Below are 16507 nucleotides of genomic sequence, written 5' to 3' on the forward strand. Positions count from 1 at the left end.
AAAAAGCTGCCATGGTGCATACAGCATAACTGTAACTGATGATGATACAGTGTATGTAAAGTTGCATTAAGGAAACCTAAGATAAGAGCAGATCTGCTCTGCTCAAATCCACTGAGTGAAATGTAAGGAGGAGTAAAGTATGGTACTGGCACAATGTTAGAATGCATGTTTATGCATGCAACTGTATGTGTGTGACATGTAGAGGGTGTCATCAAGCTGCTCTGAATGTACCAATGAAAAGTTCATGGTTTGGCTTTAAAAAGGCTTCACAATTACAAAACATACAGAACAAGAACTACTGAGGGGGGGAAAACCGTACAAAGAAAAAATGTAAAGAAAAAAATAAATACGAGTAAAAAACAGTTGCCTTTGTTTAAAAAAAAAAAAAAAAAAAAAGATTTATACTGGAAAAATATTGGAATAAAAAAATATTTTACTTTTAACCCTAAAGTTTATCTATCATGAACAAAATGGATATTTTTTCACAGACTCGCAAATGTCATCTTCACTCTTTCCTAACTAAATTCATTTATTTAAGAAAAGAAAAAGAAGAAAAGAGCAAGGCAAAGAAAAGAAAAAATATATGGAGAATGAATGCTTAATATTTTTAAGTGCACAATAGAAGGCAAAGTTCTTATGATAAAAAAAAAAAACTCTAAAAGCTGATCTTAGCAAATCCATGCTAAATAATGTACAAATGTATTGCGCTGAGGAATGTGAAATAGATGACACATGGAAGATGTAGATTTACATGACTCTGTGTTTGTATACTGAGCTTACAGCGGGTGATGGATGAACACACACGTGTGCTGAGCTCCCGCTACTGCATCAAAATCAGTTCTAAGGTCAGTGTGTTGTGTGTGTGCTTTGTGCATGAGGAGTGTGTGCATGTGTCTAGTTGTTGGGGTAGTACTTGGGGAAGAGGTAGAGGTCTTTACAGAGGGAGCTAGTGAACTCGGACATCTCTTTACAGCGATGATGGGCTGTACCGGGTGCGTATCCCTCTCTGCTTTTAATTCGACCGTTCACCTATAGAGAACAGAGTGAACAAAATACTTTTTTAGTAAGTAAAAGCCATTTTCAAAAAAGTCCACTTTAAGGTTGTGGTATACATTTCTTTTTGCTATGAAATGTTTACTTATTTTTATCAAGTAAATATAAGATTAATATTTATATTGTTAGTAATATTTCAAGATGACCACTTATTGGTGTGAAGCAACTGAGGATTACTTAATTATCCATGCATTGCATTTTTACAAAAATTCTATTAAAATGTGAGTATCGAATATGATACAACAGGCTTTTGAGGAAGGTATATTGGTACATATTTCAATTACAATTGTATTGCATTGCATTATTTGTTTTGCACACACTCTAAAAACTACAGAGCTTTGATCATAAAAATAAGCATTTAAATATAATATTAGTTACACATATTATTGGGAGATGTCAATAATCAACTGATATTTATATCAAGTAGTCTGCTATACTGTTATAAAGATCTCATCGATTTACATTACAAGCTATCAGAAGTCCATATTGCTTTTTGCCACATATATAAGGGATGCACCGATACCACTTTTTCCGATACGATACTTTCATTTTTGGTACTTGCCGATACCTTTTTTTTTTTTACTACATATGTCTTCTTTTTATATATATATATATATATATATATATATATTGGGTAGTGAAACCAAAAGAATATGAATCATATTATTTGCTTTTGCAATCATATTAGTTTGTTTAGCAAATAGAGTTATTTACATGCTTAATTAAGCATGTTAAAATGTATTGTATGAGCTTCTGTTACTTTTTACTGTTCATTCTTTGCTCAATCATATTTTATCTTTCATTTAATATCACAGCGTAAATTTAGAGCTGCTCCAGCATGGCTCAGTGTTGAGGATTGGGTCAGTGGTTCAAATGTTTAGATACCAGTGAAATATCACAATTCTCCATTCCAATTTTGATACTACAGTAAAACTACTAGCCTAATTAATGTACATTTAAAACATTATTAAAGACAAGTACACAGTCAGCAATAAAATAAGAACAAATTATCAAATTACAAATAGTACAACTTAATACAATAGAACAAATAAAGGCTACAAATGAAATAAACTGTTTTTGGGGGTTTTCAGGCAGATCTAACAGTAGTTTTCAGGTACAGAAATTTGAATAAAGTAATCAAATGTGAAATAACACTGCATATTCATTACTGTATAAATTAAATATAGATGGATCTTTATAAAGTTATAAAAGTTATTCAGTCAAGAGCAGTAAGTGATTTCTTTGTCCTTTGTTTGATTAACTTTGAAACACAGCAGCAGGTTTAGGCTGCTGTCCCTTTAAGACCGAATGCATGGATCCAATATGAATATACTGTTACACATGCGTTTTATTTCTCAACTGTCTTCTATGTTCACTTGAGATATAACCCACTAGGTACACTCGCCAAGACGGGTGTTTATATACATCATTTTTATGTGAATTCGTCCGTTCAAGCACAAGACGTGTAACAGAATATAATTCAGTATTTGCGCGCCGTCTGAGGAAGATTTCAGAGCGCTCGTTTCTGATGTTTGCGTTCATGAAACTTCTTGACCTGCACGTCATGTAATAATGTATGGAACCACTCGTTATACATAAATCAGGTAACAGTTCATGTTTTACTTACATATACGATTTAGTTTTAATCCAAATGACTCATGTGTGCTGACTGAACGATCAGCAATGAAGAACATGCAACAGAAGTGCTCTCTCTCTCTACCGTCAAATAACGTTAATAATACATGTCTTGTTTTACTTTCTTTGCCACTGACATCCAAACCGAACTACAAACTTTCCACTGATGAGCTCGACAAGCTCGCACCTCTGTGCGCTCAATCCACTGCGTGTTTTCTCTTATCAGCTCACGCACCACCACAGCTATATAGGCATTACTATATTTCGTTTAATATTCCACTAAGTAGATACATTTACTTCATAGACAGCCTTGTCTTTTATCCACATTATACTATCTGTTGTCGGTGTTTCTTTGTCACAAGCACTGTGCTGTACACAAATATAAAAATATACAGATAAGCCTTTAATTTAATATGTGGTTAGTGGCTCTCATCTATGGCTTTAATATTTCACAATTATTTTTATGGAATTACGTAATAAAAAATAAAACCATTTTTCAGTGTGAACATGCATTCCTTCTGGAGATGCCTGAATGTTTTGTTAAAGTATTTGACTTGCTGTAGCCACATTATAATAGACAGTTTAATATAGTATCTACAGACCTAAATTACCGTGCATTGTGAAGAGCCAGTGTCAAAGTAAAATGGTAAGTCCCAGTTTTCGTAATGCATTTCAGAATGGTAGGTTCTTTATAATGGCTTGTGGCATTTTCTCTCAAACTAGTTTACAATTATATAAAATAACAGATTGGTAAAATGTCAATTTGTATTGGCACATATACCCCTGCTGGTTGGTGCCACTTTAATTAGAACATTTTACTTATTTAGTTGTGGCCACCAAAAATATATTTTATAATTCCAAATGACACAGATGAACTGTCAATCCTAAGCAAATAGAAAACAACTGTGTATTTACAATATGTATTTAAATACACTGTACAAATAATACAATTATTATTCAAAGTCGTTCTGCTGTTAAGTGTGTATGTTACACCATTTACATAATGCTCCGGCAGACAGCAGCATGTGTCACTAGGTTATATTGGAGGTGCCACAACAAACAGCGACATGCTCCCCAACAATGTCAGTGGCACAAGACACAATCCATCAGCACGTCACAAGATTTAGTGGCACATGCCACTATCCACTGGAACATGCCAATGACAACCGGATGTGCCAATGGCTTATGTGCGTAAGATGCCAAGCCACTTAATGTTAATACCGCCTCTGATGCATCAAATATGATACTCAACAAAAAACATATTTGCAAAAAAAAATCTTTTTTTTTTTAAAAAGTTTAATAAACAAAAAAATAATAAAAATTCAGACTATTTAATGTCATGCTTTACAGGATGTAGTGAATAAGGTTTTATGAAAATTTGTCTCTAAAATCTGATTTTGAATGGATATCAGCTGAATTTTATATTAATCTGTAAGGTACAAAACGTAAAATCTTTGGAAAAGACAGTGGACAATCTCAAAAAAGACAGTGGACTTGAAAGTTTTACCTGCACAAGCATGTCTGACAGGTGTGTGTTATTGGCTCTCTGTCTGAAGGCTGTGTTCAGCTCCTGAATAAACCAGGACCCTTTCTTGGTGTTTCTCATCGCAGCAGTGCCTGAAGCACAAAACACGCACAAAACGCAACACATCAGCAATCTGCTCAGCCTCTAAATGTGACATGATGAATGAAAATAAAATCACTTAATGTGTGATCAAAGAATATACAACAATGTGTACACACTGAAACCTTTAAGGGTGGCGAAGCCGCAGATCATATCAGATCTCTGGGGTAGTTTGACTCTCAGACTCTCCCTTTCTTTCTCCATCCTCACTTTGTTGTCTCTCTCCTCCTCTCTCCCAGCATCCCTCTGTTCACAGCCTGGAGACTGAGTCCGCTCCTGGCCATCCAACTGGTCCACGCCGTTGTCCATCTCCTCTAAAATATAAAGAAAGGTTGTTTGCTTGCTTGTTAACAATTTAACACCATGCCAGCTTCCATCACTATTTCGGGCCTGAGCACCGATGGTGTGAGGACCCTATTGGAATTGCTCTGGAATTTACATTTCATGGCCAAGTTAAAATACAATAAACTCAACACTGACTCAAATCTATTCAAATGTTTCAGCTGATGAAACAATAAAATTTTGGCATGAGGCATGTAATGGTAGATCTTAACCTCATATTAGCAACCGAAACAACCGATTAATATGCAGTTTTATGTCATTTTTCAAGTATTGTATCATTCAGTGAATGTGTCAGCAATTATATCTGAGAAATACTGCTATATATTGCTCAATACACATTTCATTAAAAAAACATATATATTACCAGTCAAAACCATGACTATTCAGTCCATCTCATCCATTTCTTTTTGGGTTTTAATTCTTAAAATTTGGTTTTGTAAAAATATTAATACATTGTTCAAATTTGTTTACAAAATTTATTCTTGTAAGCACTGAAACCTTTAGATCAAAATCTTTTAAAAATAATGAGAAAAAGTCAGTCCATTGTTATTTTAGTATTATTTATTATATAATACTATAGTATTTATTCATGTATATATATAAAATTTTCATTGTAACTTCAGTTGAAGTAATTTTGTCCTGTGTTTGTTATTTTTATACTTTCAATTTATATTTAAAAAAAAATTTTTTAATTAATAATTACTCACCCTCATGTTGTTCCAACCCCGTAAGATTTTCGTTCATCTTCGAAACACAAATTAAGATATTTTTGATTAAATCTGAGAGCTGTCTCAACTTCATAGGCTTCTATGTAATTTCATTCTGCCGGCCCAGAAAAGTTGGTAAAGACATTGTTAAAATAGTCCAAGTGACGAGAATACTTTTTGTGTAAAAAAAAAAAAAAAGAATAAAAAAAAAAAAAACTTTATTCAATTACCGTATTTTCCGGACTATAAGTCGCTTCGGAGTACCAGTCGCATCAGTCAAAAAATGCGGCATGAAGAGGAAGAAAACATAAGTCGCATTTATTTTGTTGTTGTTCAAGCACCCATCTGTGGACTCGTTCCTCTAGCTTTGGCTTCATTACAGTTAAGGGGGTCGCACACCGGACGAGAAGCACAGGGCCGCGTCTAGGAAACCTCGAGGTATCGCACACTGGACACGCACTTTCTCCGTTTATGGCCAGCAATATTGTTATGTTTAAGGACATTATGGAATTAAGATAATGTCTGTACTATATTATGATTGTACTGTACAATTAAATAGAATCGTTGCTGAGTCTGAAGTCTGAACACTTTACCTCAGAGCGTCCGTTAACTGAATGAATTGAGAACATCACCTGAAAATCCGATAACATCAGCAATTTTCACTCAAGCAGCTGATTTCTGTAAATGAATGTAAAACTAAATGTATATTGTAGGGCTGTACTGTCCCAGTCGATTAGTTGATTAATTGGTCGATACGTTCTGATTCGACCAAAATTCTGATTGGTCGATTTTTTGCCGCGTTCATTTCATCAGTTTTGCCGAGCTCATTTCATCAGGTGGAAAGCACTAACTGCTAATGGGGTTGTTTTCAGAGTACCCCTGTTTCACAGGTAACAGTCTGTCTTCAGAACACCCCCCTTGTTTTCAGTTTTTTTGGATTAGCCCAACCCACTGGAGAAGAGAGACAGATAAGTAGCAAGTAGGCTATAGAAGGTTTGATGCTGAATATTTTTTATTTAATTGTGAGAGCATTAAATAGTCAGTCCTTTTCTAACATGTCAACAACAAAGACATTGACAGTGTGGCAGTATTTTGTTAAAATTGATAACGGGAAAAAGGTTGAATGCAAAGTGTGCAAGCAACATCTCGACGACAAACATGACATATCTAAAAGCGGTAAGCTAACTTGTCTGCGTTAGGTTGCCCTGTCTGTTTTAAGTAGACTATATGAACATATCAAAATTGTCATACCAGTTATGCACTTTATTTCATTTCTGCTCTTGATCTGGTTTGTTTAATAAATATTCTTTTTTTATTAAAGTGGACGTGCCTTTTGTGTTTATTAAAGAGTAAAAGCTTTAAGTTAATAGTCTATTCGTGAAGCTGAGCTCCTATGTTCAGCCTCGCTCTGTGCGAGGACATGCACGGTGAAATGATAGTGTCTGACAGTTATAACTTATGACAAAAAGAATGGTCTAAATTATGTTCCATATTCCTCAACAGTTCTTGTGATGATATCACTAGTTGACAACATAGTACTATTTTCGGAAATCATAGGGTATGATATTGCGCAGGTGTACGTGATGCAACGCTGTCAGAGCCGACACACTCGTGTGTCAGACTCATTTCAGTGCAAAATAATTAGGTCAAAAATGATTTAATATACTCAAAGTAGCCAACTAGTTTTTTATGTTGATTTATAATTCATTTAGGTGGACAAGGATACCAAGTACTGCGCACAGTGCGCAGCTAATTAATTTAAAGGTTTTTTTTCTAACGTCATTTTTAGTCGAAAATGTCAGGACTTCAGTCGACCAAGATTTTCTTTGGTTGAGTACAGCCCTAGTATATTGCAGCACAGGGTGAAGTCAGTAAATACGTTAATGACGATTTGAGACAAATAAATGAAAATTTAATATAAAACGATTAAAATGGCACTCTGTGGCGCGGCAGGATTTTGAACAAGGTCCTGAGCCGTTGCTGGGCGCCGCGGACAGACGACGATTGGTTCATCTCAGTCAGTATGAATTAATTTTGATATAGAAGTCGCACCTGACTATAAGTCGCAGGACCAGCCAAACTATGAAAAAAACTGTGACTTATAGTCTGGAAAATACGGTATTCATTTTCTTCCGTGTGGGCCTCTGACGCGAGTTCACGAGAGTGCCACGACGCTTGCGCGAGAACTGAGAAGATGAGAGAAGCTTGTAAACAGACAAGCTGTGTCCCAAATGACGCACTATACACTATTTACACTACAAAATGGCATATAATAGTCCACAAGTACGCGATTTGGGACGCAGCTACAGTGTAGCGCGTCCGGCTATGTCAGGACGTCATCTGCGTCATTTTCTAAGTACTTGCGCATGCGTCGTGGCACTCTCATGAGCTCACGTCAGAGGCCCACACGGAAGAAAATGAATAGTTGAATAAAGTCTTTTTTTTTGCTCAAAAAAAGTATTCTCATTGCTTGATAAACTTAAGGTTGAGCCACTGTAGTCACTTGGACTATTTTATCGATGTCTTTACTAACATTCTGGGCCGGCAGATGCAATTACCTAGAAGCCTATGAGAGGAGTTAGGAGTGAGACAGTTCTCAGATTTCATCAAAATTATCTCGATTTGTGTTCCGAAGATGAACGAAAGTCTTACGGGTTTGGAACAACATGAGGGTGAGTAATTGCTAACAGAATTAAAATTTTTGGGTGAACTAACCCTTTAAATATATATTAAAAAACACTGGTTAAAGAACTGATAACTCTCACCTCCTCGACAAGCCTGAATGAAGAACATCTTTGGCTTATTCTGGAGCAGAGGGCAGCGGGCGTTATCAAAAACCTCAAACACCCAGTCCAACTGAGAGACAGAGACATTGAAAAGTTTAATCTCTGTCTGTGGTTTAAAACTCTGATATCTAAAGGAATCTTTTGCAAGGAAGAAAATTTACTTCCCTTTATAAATGTACAACTGTATGTATAACTAAAAACTAGGTATTCAAATCAGGTGCACCTCCACTAGCTGTCCGTCTGTCCCGTAAATAGATCCCTCAACACCATGAGACAGTAAACACACAACAGCGCAGTCATACTCTGCATGATCCTGCCGCTGGGCAAACTGTTCAAGGCACCCGCGCATTGCCTGAAAAACACACACGAATCATAAAATTATTAATAAATCACTTTGCTTTGCAGGGCAGTCTGACTCTGCAGCATGTCTAACTCTCACCTCTGCTGTTAGGTCTTTGCACAGGCTGACTGTGAAATCCATCTCCGTGAAAAGTCTCCTCAGCGTCTCCTCATCCACCTCTCCCCCCCTCCGGATGTCCAAATCAGTGTTTGCAGAGTCAAACCTCACATTACTCAGCACCAGGGCCAATCCTCGTGGGCAGGAGCGCATTGGGTAAGCCTAAAAGGAAGGACATTTGCATAGAGGATCACACTGAGCTAAAATAGCGTAAATATATATGCTAATAAAGTGGGTGCGCATTGAAAGGAAGAGAGTTTGTGTCCTTATACCTGTGATCTGTGGGACTGGTAAAATTCCGGTGTGCAGGGAAGTACCGCTGTGGTCACGGGACAGTCAGCATCTAAACGCATCTCCATGGACTCTAAAACATACAAAAAAATATTATTTTTTTGCATAATACTTTCTTATATAACAAGTTAGTTTCTGGTCCTCTAATTTGATTGGCTGAGGGGTGTTCCAAGAGCACTAAAATGTATTATAAAAGAGTTATTTTTAACTAAAACCATAACAAATCATTTTCTGTAAATTTAATATTAGATGGAACTTCAAATAAAACAATATATATTATAAAACTACTTAAAATTAACTATTTTATCAAATTAAAATAAAACTACAGAAATTGTAAAAAATAAAAGCACATAACAAAATTACGAACTTAAACTAAAATTAAAGCTACACTAGGCAACTTTTTGATATAAAAAAAGAATAACAAAATGTTATTTAATGAGAGAGTTTAAAAAATCCATCTTCCAAACCTTTAAGTCTTTACTTTACCCAAATACACTATAGTAATGATTTATAATTTAGAACTGTCAGGACATATTTTGACAAACATTGCATAAATACAACATTTGCCTGTGTGTGTCACATCATAAATGTACACAAAGAAAAGTAGCTATGGCTGTCGGTAGTGTGAAGCTAAAAGTTTGTCGTCACAACGAATGAGAATTTAAATAACATGAAAATACAAAATTAAAAGTTAATTCAAACTATCATTAAATACTATAATAGTATATAAATATTACTAAAATAACACTGATATAACAGACACATTCACTTTTTGTGAACTCTGCTTATCAATGATTGTGTGCGCATTACATAAATTCTGCCATGACATTAACATAGTTTTATATTGTGCACAAACACAAATAAAAGCACACTTGAGTGCTCACCATAAGTCCTGGCTCTTTTTGCAGGTATCACACATTCCTGAGTTGGGAGAGATAGTGGGGGCTCTGAAAAACTTTCCTATAAAGTTTTTAAAAAAAACACACAAAATCACTCGTCTACATTAGCTACTACAGGCTTTACGTGTGAATACATACAACACAGAAAGTTCAAGTCAGTGTATTACTCACTATTCCAGGTGAAAGGAGAGTTGGTACTTGTCTGTTTGGTTTTTGTGAAAGAATCACTGCAGTTTGGGTGTGGTAAACTGGTGCACAATATGGACGTCGTTGCTGCACAGTAACTTCCCCTTTAGTTCTACTCTATCTCCCTTTTATTCTACTGACCCAGCTCTGACCTCTGTGGGTGGCTCGATTTCTATACGTCTCATGGTCATAAGATTTACACCACAACTCTTCCTGTCACTTATTGTCTGGGAAGATTTTGTATTTTGGATAAGAACATTTTTTAAATAGTTTATTTCATTATGCATAGTTTATTTATTAAAACTGCCAATATAAACAAAACAAATATGCTTTAATCTCTTGTCATTAAGTGCAGATCATCAAGTAAATAGCTGCTTTAGAGTACAAAAAATTAGAATAATGATGCACAAAGTTTCTTTCTCTGAATACAGCACTTCTGTTTTCCTTGCCTCCCTGTTTCTTCTGTCATCACTAAGAAAGACTTTCCCCGTCCCTAACTTCTTGATCACTAGGGCTGCCCCCTATTAGTCGACTTATCGTTTTTTAAATTGGACTGTATCTTTCAACATATTTTTTGATGTTTGTTCATGTTTATTTCGTTCTGTAACGTAGTAAAGAGGAAGGAATTGGATCGCGTTCACTCACGCTCCGCTTGAGCTCAGACGCTACAGTGATCTCAAATTTTGTGGTGATTGCATAAAGTAATCAAAAATTACAGCATTTGGAACCAAGATAGCCTTTTTGTTCAGTCCTTGATGCCCCCTAATGGGCATTTTTTAAATTGTTCCTCCATGAGGAATATCTTGTGATCAACGCAATAGATTACTTTGTACTGCTGGTGGGACACTTCGGGTTTAAGGGGTTAATATAATATAGTCAACTAATCGCTTAAATGAGTGTCTAATAGTCGACTAGAAAAATCTTTAGTCGAGGGCAGCCCTATTGAACACAGCAACCATTATGTTCTTATAGAAACCTGTCAAGTCAGTGGGTGTGATCCTGAAGTGGAGGCAGCAACTCACGTCTTTCTCAGTGAAGTCCATAAGCAGTCTGCAGAGGTGCTGTTGCTCTGTCGCCGTAAGAGCAGCACAGAAGCTGCTAAATGCCCGAGGGCCACGTTTGGGCAAAAGAAACAACAAATGGCGACTCTTGCCCTGGGACGTCGATTTAGCCTGAAAGATTCAAATCATGCCAAGGTTAAAAATAATCAAAGCATTATTTATGAGGCTTTACACTGGAGGTCGGATTTTCCCAATACAGATAACCAAGTTGGGCAGTACCTGATTAATTAACCAATAGACATTTTTTAACTGATACTGAATCAAAACATAAGTGATGAATTTAATGCAAAAATAAAGAGCATTGACTGAACCATGACAGTGTATTGAACTTTTGAAATAAAATATAGAAATATTAATATATTAACTAAATTAAATTAATCCAAAATGATTTAAAAAACATTTGTATGTGGATGTGGCTTCAGAAACTTTGCAGTCTCTGTGTGGCCGTTGTTCCTCTTAGCAGCATGAAAAACCAAACTTTTTTTTAATATATATATATAAAGTGTGGAAAGTGCGGTCCCTTTGTAATCACTAAAAAGCTGTCACTCATCTCTAGGGCTGGGTCTGGTTCAAAAATTTTCGATTTTCGATACTCTATGGTAGAGGCAATTTGGTTGGTGTAAAATATAGATGAATCTGTATTAAAGTTACAAAAGGTATTCAGTCAAGATCAGTAAGTGATTTTCTTTTCTGACAGGTTTATTTAGGCTGCTGTCACTTTAAGACCAAATGCACAAATAAAATAAAAAACTGTCACACATGCGTTTTCTTTCTCAACTTTTTATGTTCACTTCACAGACATAACCTACTGTTTTTACGAGAATATTTTTACAGAATTGTGTGTATTTCTCTGTTCACAAAAGAGAACTCAATTAAGTTTTCACGTCTTCTTTGGCTTGAATGGTTTAAAATCACATTAAAATGTGCACACAGGAATCGATAAATGGAATCTAAAGTCCCCGTAAGTGGTACCTCTAGTCCCCGTAGAACCCAACCCCGTTGAAATTGTTATATTCAATTGTATGTACTCTCTTTTAAAGCACATTATGATTAGCTAGTAAAAATAAAAATATGTATTACAGTGAAGATAATATTTTTTTTACTGAAATCAGATGCGTTCCTGATTTGTTACGCATCTCTCGGCTGCATGAACATATCACTCACATCACCTTGCAACTTAGCTGGCTATTAAATGCATAAACGTGCCAGCTGTATATAAACTAATGCATATAGCAGGGAACTACACTGCGACCAAAATTGTCGCATATGCGACCTTTTGAAATGCCATTGCGACCATAATTTTTAATGGGTCGCAAATGTATCTCTGATTATTTTTGTACCTACCTTATGTTTTAGGCAATATGCTATGATTTACTATGAGCATTTATTAAAACAGATATGTGTATTTTAAGAATATGTTTTATAACGTGCTCTGAGCATTCAACACATCAAGTTGCCTTAAGCCCAGCGGAATGGTATAGGCGTAGCCTAACGTTGCTTTAAAAAAAAGAAAACCTCTCGTTAAGACACACGCAGCAATCGCATATTACATATATCAACATAGCCTACAATCTGCACGTGTTGAAATGAAGCGGACAATTGACTCCTTTTTTAAGAAGGGAAGTTCAAGTGTAACAGAACCATCACTTGATGTCGATTCGACATGTCAAACGGAGCCTGTGAGTGAGAATAATGAGGCTGAGAAGGATTCGTCAGGAAAAGCACGCGCGGGAAAAATGATACGGACATATGAATTTCGACACCAGTGTCTCCAAGAATACCAGTGGTTAAGGTACCAAGACGGAGCAATGCACTGTGTGTACTGTAAATTCTGTGGGACTTCAATTGCAGGACTGTCCAAAATTGTAACTGCGTCAAAACAATTCAAACACGAATTATTGAAGCTTCACAATGACAGTATGAAGTACGCAAATTATTATTATATTATTTTATGGATTATATTTATTTTATTTTTCCTTAAGAGTTCAGGAGTCTGCCCATCTGTGCCAACCATAGCATGCTGAAATCCAAAAGAAATTCATTTTGCACTTTATTGTGTACTGTATTTTCTATTGCAGTAAATCTATCCCAACCAATTTTAAAGAAAACAAGAAGGCATGTGGTTTAAAAGATGGCAAGTAAAATAAAAACCACATCTGTATGCAATACAGTGTCATTATTGTTCATTATTATCCAGAGCGGCTTACTATAAATTATTTGTGCGACCAAATCATGTTTTGCGCCAGTAACTGAAAAATTTAGTAGCGCAAGTGCCACCAGTGGAAAAGGTTAAGGGGGTCGCACACCGGACGAGAAGCTCAGCGCCGCGTCGCGCAGTGCCACATCTTTTAAATTCAAACACATTATTCTCTATGAGTGTACACACACCGGCGGCGCCATTCGGCGTCTGTCCGCGGCGCCCAGCTACGGCTCAGGACCTTGTTCAAAACCCTGCCGCGCCATAGAGCGCCATTTGCATAGTTTTATAGTAAATGTACATTTATTTGTCTCAAATCGTCGTTAATGTACATGGCTTCACCCTGTGCTGTTTTCACTCGGGTTAGCTAAACGCTATCTAAATAAATACTATTGTATCATGTGACATATTTGCCTAGACAACGGATAACGTTACAACAAAATAACAGACTCAACGTGATAGACACTTTTACTTGATTTACGTTCAAACATCAGCTATTATTCAATGAACATAAAAAAATAAATAATTAATCAAGATAAAACACACATCGTGCAGCTCTTCTACCAGGAGTTGATTCAAAATTGTGCTCGTGCGAATAGAATGTGCGCGTCCGGTGTGCGATACCTGGAGTTGTCCTAGACGTGGCGCTGCGCTTCTCGTCCGGTGTGCGACCCACTTTAGTGTAGTTCCCTGATATAGACCGTAATTATAATGACATTTAAACATTTGTTTCGGATTTGCGTGTATTTTTGTCCCATTGTTCTAATCACTTGAGGTACTAATTTTAACGCCCTCTCAGCCTTGTCGGCAAACAACGGCTCTTCTCTACTAATGCAGCAAATAGTATTTTAAAATATGCCAGCATGCTCTGTAGTTTTACTGTATACATTAGGACTGCAGAATAATGGTTAAACTGATAATCACAATTATTTTGCTCAAAATTATAATTAATTTTATCAAAAGGGTTACTATACACTTCACTTAAAAGGCGTGTAGGTGGCACAACTTCATGACATGATAATACAAAACACATGGTTTTGATGAGAGCTTTGCAATCTGTAATACGCATTTGATTTTCTAAGCGACAAAATTCGTTTGCACACGAGACAAACTACAGCTTAAAATCGCTCAAAGTGTTGATTACAGCATTCCATTTTGAATTTAAGTTGCAACAATATTTTCTGTTTACAACATATTTGCAGTGATTTCATGTGGATCTAAAATTAAGCTTTACACTTACCATTATGCTCTCTGCCATGTTTTCTGTGAGGATTCCATCTTGTTGCAGACACTGGATCAGAAGATCATCCACCACTAAATCCTGCAGCATCGTGACTGAGTTCTTTCTGAGTGCTAGTCTCTCCCATTCTTTCATGCCACACTCTCCCAGCATGATGAACCGCTAAATTAAAAAAAAGGAAAATAACAGACATAAGCTACAAAACATTCATTGTAACAAAGTGTATATAAAACTAACTTAGGTTTTTGTTTATCGTAAAACAATAACATAAAAAAATATAAATCTACACATATAAATATGAAATTATAAAAAATATATAATGTAATAATAAAGTTATATTAAAACATAAGCAAGTGGTCATTTATTATTATAATTATAAGGAAAATGAAGCTTATTCTAAGGGACATTATAAGACTGCATTGTAACATTACTTCATTAATGTATTTTTTTTTATTAATTGTTATGAAGTATTGGGAGATCATAGTAGTATTTGTTGTGGTGATGGCTTAAAAACTGATTAAATTAAAACTATTTTATTATAGTACTTCTTTAGTATTGACAATGACAAAAATAGAATGTAAAAAAAAAAAGTAACTTTATATATATATACATATATATATATGGGGTCAAAGCGACCTTCCATGCTATACTAACCCGAATCACATAGTTACTCGCACACGCACAGGTGAGGAGTGTCACTGATCTACATGCCTTCACACAACGGTCTGCTAGTGTCTGCTGACTAATAATGACTAACAAGCCAAGGTTCACTTTACCTGTTGTGTTACAGCCCTCGTCGTGTGAAGATGACAGTAAAAGACACTACACGAATGATGTATGAAGGATGATGTTGATTTGAAGTAACTGTTAAATCCAGAATTATGAACGCCAGCTCGCGCTGCGACTAGCTTAGCATGCTAATCAAAACAAAAATCACAACTGTCAATATAAAACACTTCTGACACTAACTAAAGCATAAAAACAGAACAGCTGCTAAACTGCAGCTCAAATCGTTTTTTACTCCTTTCCGATGCTGTTTATCAAGTTGGCGACCGATAAAAAATTAAACTGAATTAACAACGAGCTACACAATACTATTAGCTGTCAGGTGCTAGCGCTTCATGCGAGCTTTGTTTTTCTAGACGCAGAATTCGTCCTTTTAAACTTCATTGTCTCTTTGTTTTTCGTTGTCGTTCACGAGGCTAAACGCTGAACGACAGAGTTTGTGCTGAAAAACGGACGAGTATTTTTAAAATATAACTGACAGTACGCCGATTCTCTCTGTACAAACTTCCGCGGGTCCTGATGCAGCGAGGCAGCCAATCGGCATTGTGTGTGAAGATGATTGACGCGAGCAGCAGCCTATCACAGCACCGTCCGCCCACTAAAGGGGCTGATATCATGTTGATGTTTAATCCACTTATTTGAAATTTGAAACTTGAAACTTGTGTAATACCCTATTTTTTACAGTCTATGGTAATACCACACAGACGTTTCCATGGTTTAAAATTAACATTAAATACCAGCACAAGACTCATTTCTGTTCACTGAGCAGTTTTTCTTATTTCAAGTTTCCATATTTCCCAAATTTTTTCAGTATAAATAAAATGCAATAAATCTAATAAATCCCAGACTGTTTCAGTCACAGTGCAACTGGAATGTCTATTAAATGGGACAACCTCAAACATACTGTCCTCGAAGTAATCTTTATAATTCCTCGGTTATAAAACTTGCAATTCTTAATTTTTTTCTGTTTGTTTTTTAAAACCTATATAAACACCCCTTTTGTCCTAGTTTTTTTTTTATTTATTATTATATTTATTTATTTATTTTAGACTTTAATATGCATTTATTTAATTAGTTTTACTGTGAGAGCTTGTTTCTCAAAGAGTCACGTCTTGTGATAATTGTCATTGGACCGAGCAGGTTACGTTTTATATTAAACATATTCTCAGCTCTCAAATTCTGTCAAGTTTATTACGAAATTCAAACAATAACCGTTTTGGCGCTTTTAAATGTGACGTGACAG

General features: G+C 35.8%; 1 protein-coding gene across 2 annotated transcripts; it reads right to left on the bottom strand.

Moving 5' to 3' along the window:
* Nucleotides 1-549: 549 nt before the first annotated feature.
* casp2 (caspase 2, apoptosis-related cysteine peptidase) lies at nucleotides 550-15798 on the bottom strand. Of its 2 annotated transcripts, none has more exons than XM_056234859.1 (11): nucleotides 15255-15798; nucleotides 14479-14640; nucleotides 11003-11152; nucleotides 9780-9855; nucleotides 8877-8968; nucleotides 8587-8766; nucleotides 8371-8499; nucleotides 8127-8217; nucleotides 4432-4626; nucleotides 4196-4305; nucleotides 550-1029 (listed from the first exon to the last, which is right to left on the bottom strand). In XM_056234859.1, exons 2-11 carry the CDS (start codon nucleotides 14629-14631, stop codon nucleotides 895-897), a joined length of 1311 nt encoding a protein of 436 aa, XP_056090834.1. In that variant the 5' UTR covers nucleotides 14632-14640; nucleotides 15255-15798; the 3' UTR covers nucleotides 550-894. The 2 variants fall into 2 exon arrangements, with proteins under 2 accessions (XP_056090834.1, XP_056090835.1); XM_056234860.1 differs by having other exon boundaries at nucleotides 551-1029; nucleotides 4438-4626.
* Nucleotides 15799-16507: the final 709 nt, after the last annotated feature.

The sequence above is a fragment of the Rhinichthys klamathensis genome, unplaced genomic scaffold (assembly GCF_029890125.1).
Source record: "Rhinichthys klamathensis goyatoka isolate OS25496 unplaced genomic scaffold, OSU_Roscu_1.1 h1tg000407l_1, whole genome shotgun sequence".
Taxonomy (NCBI): Eukaryota; Metazoa; Chordata; class Actinopteri; order Cypriniformes; family Leuciscidae; genus Rhinichthys; species Rhinichthys klamathensis.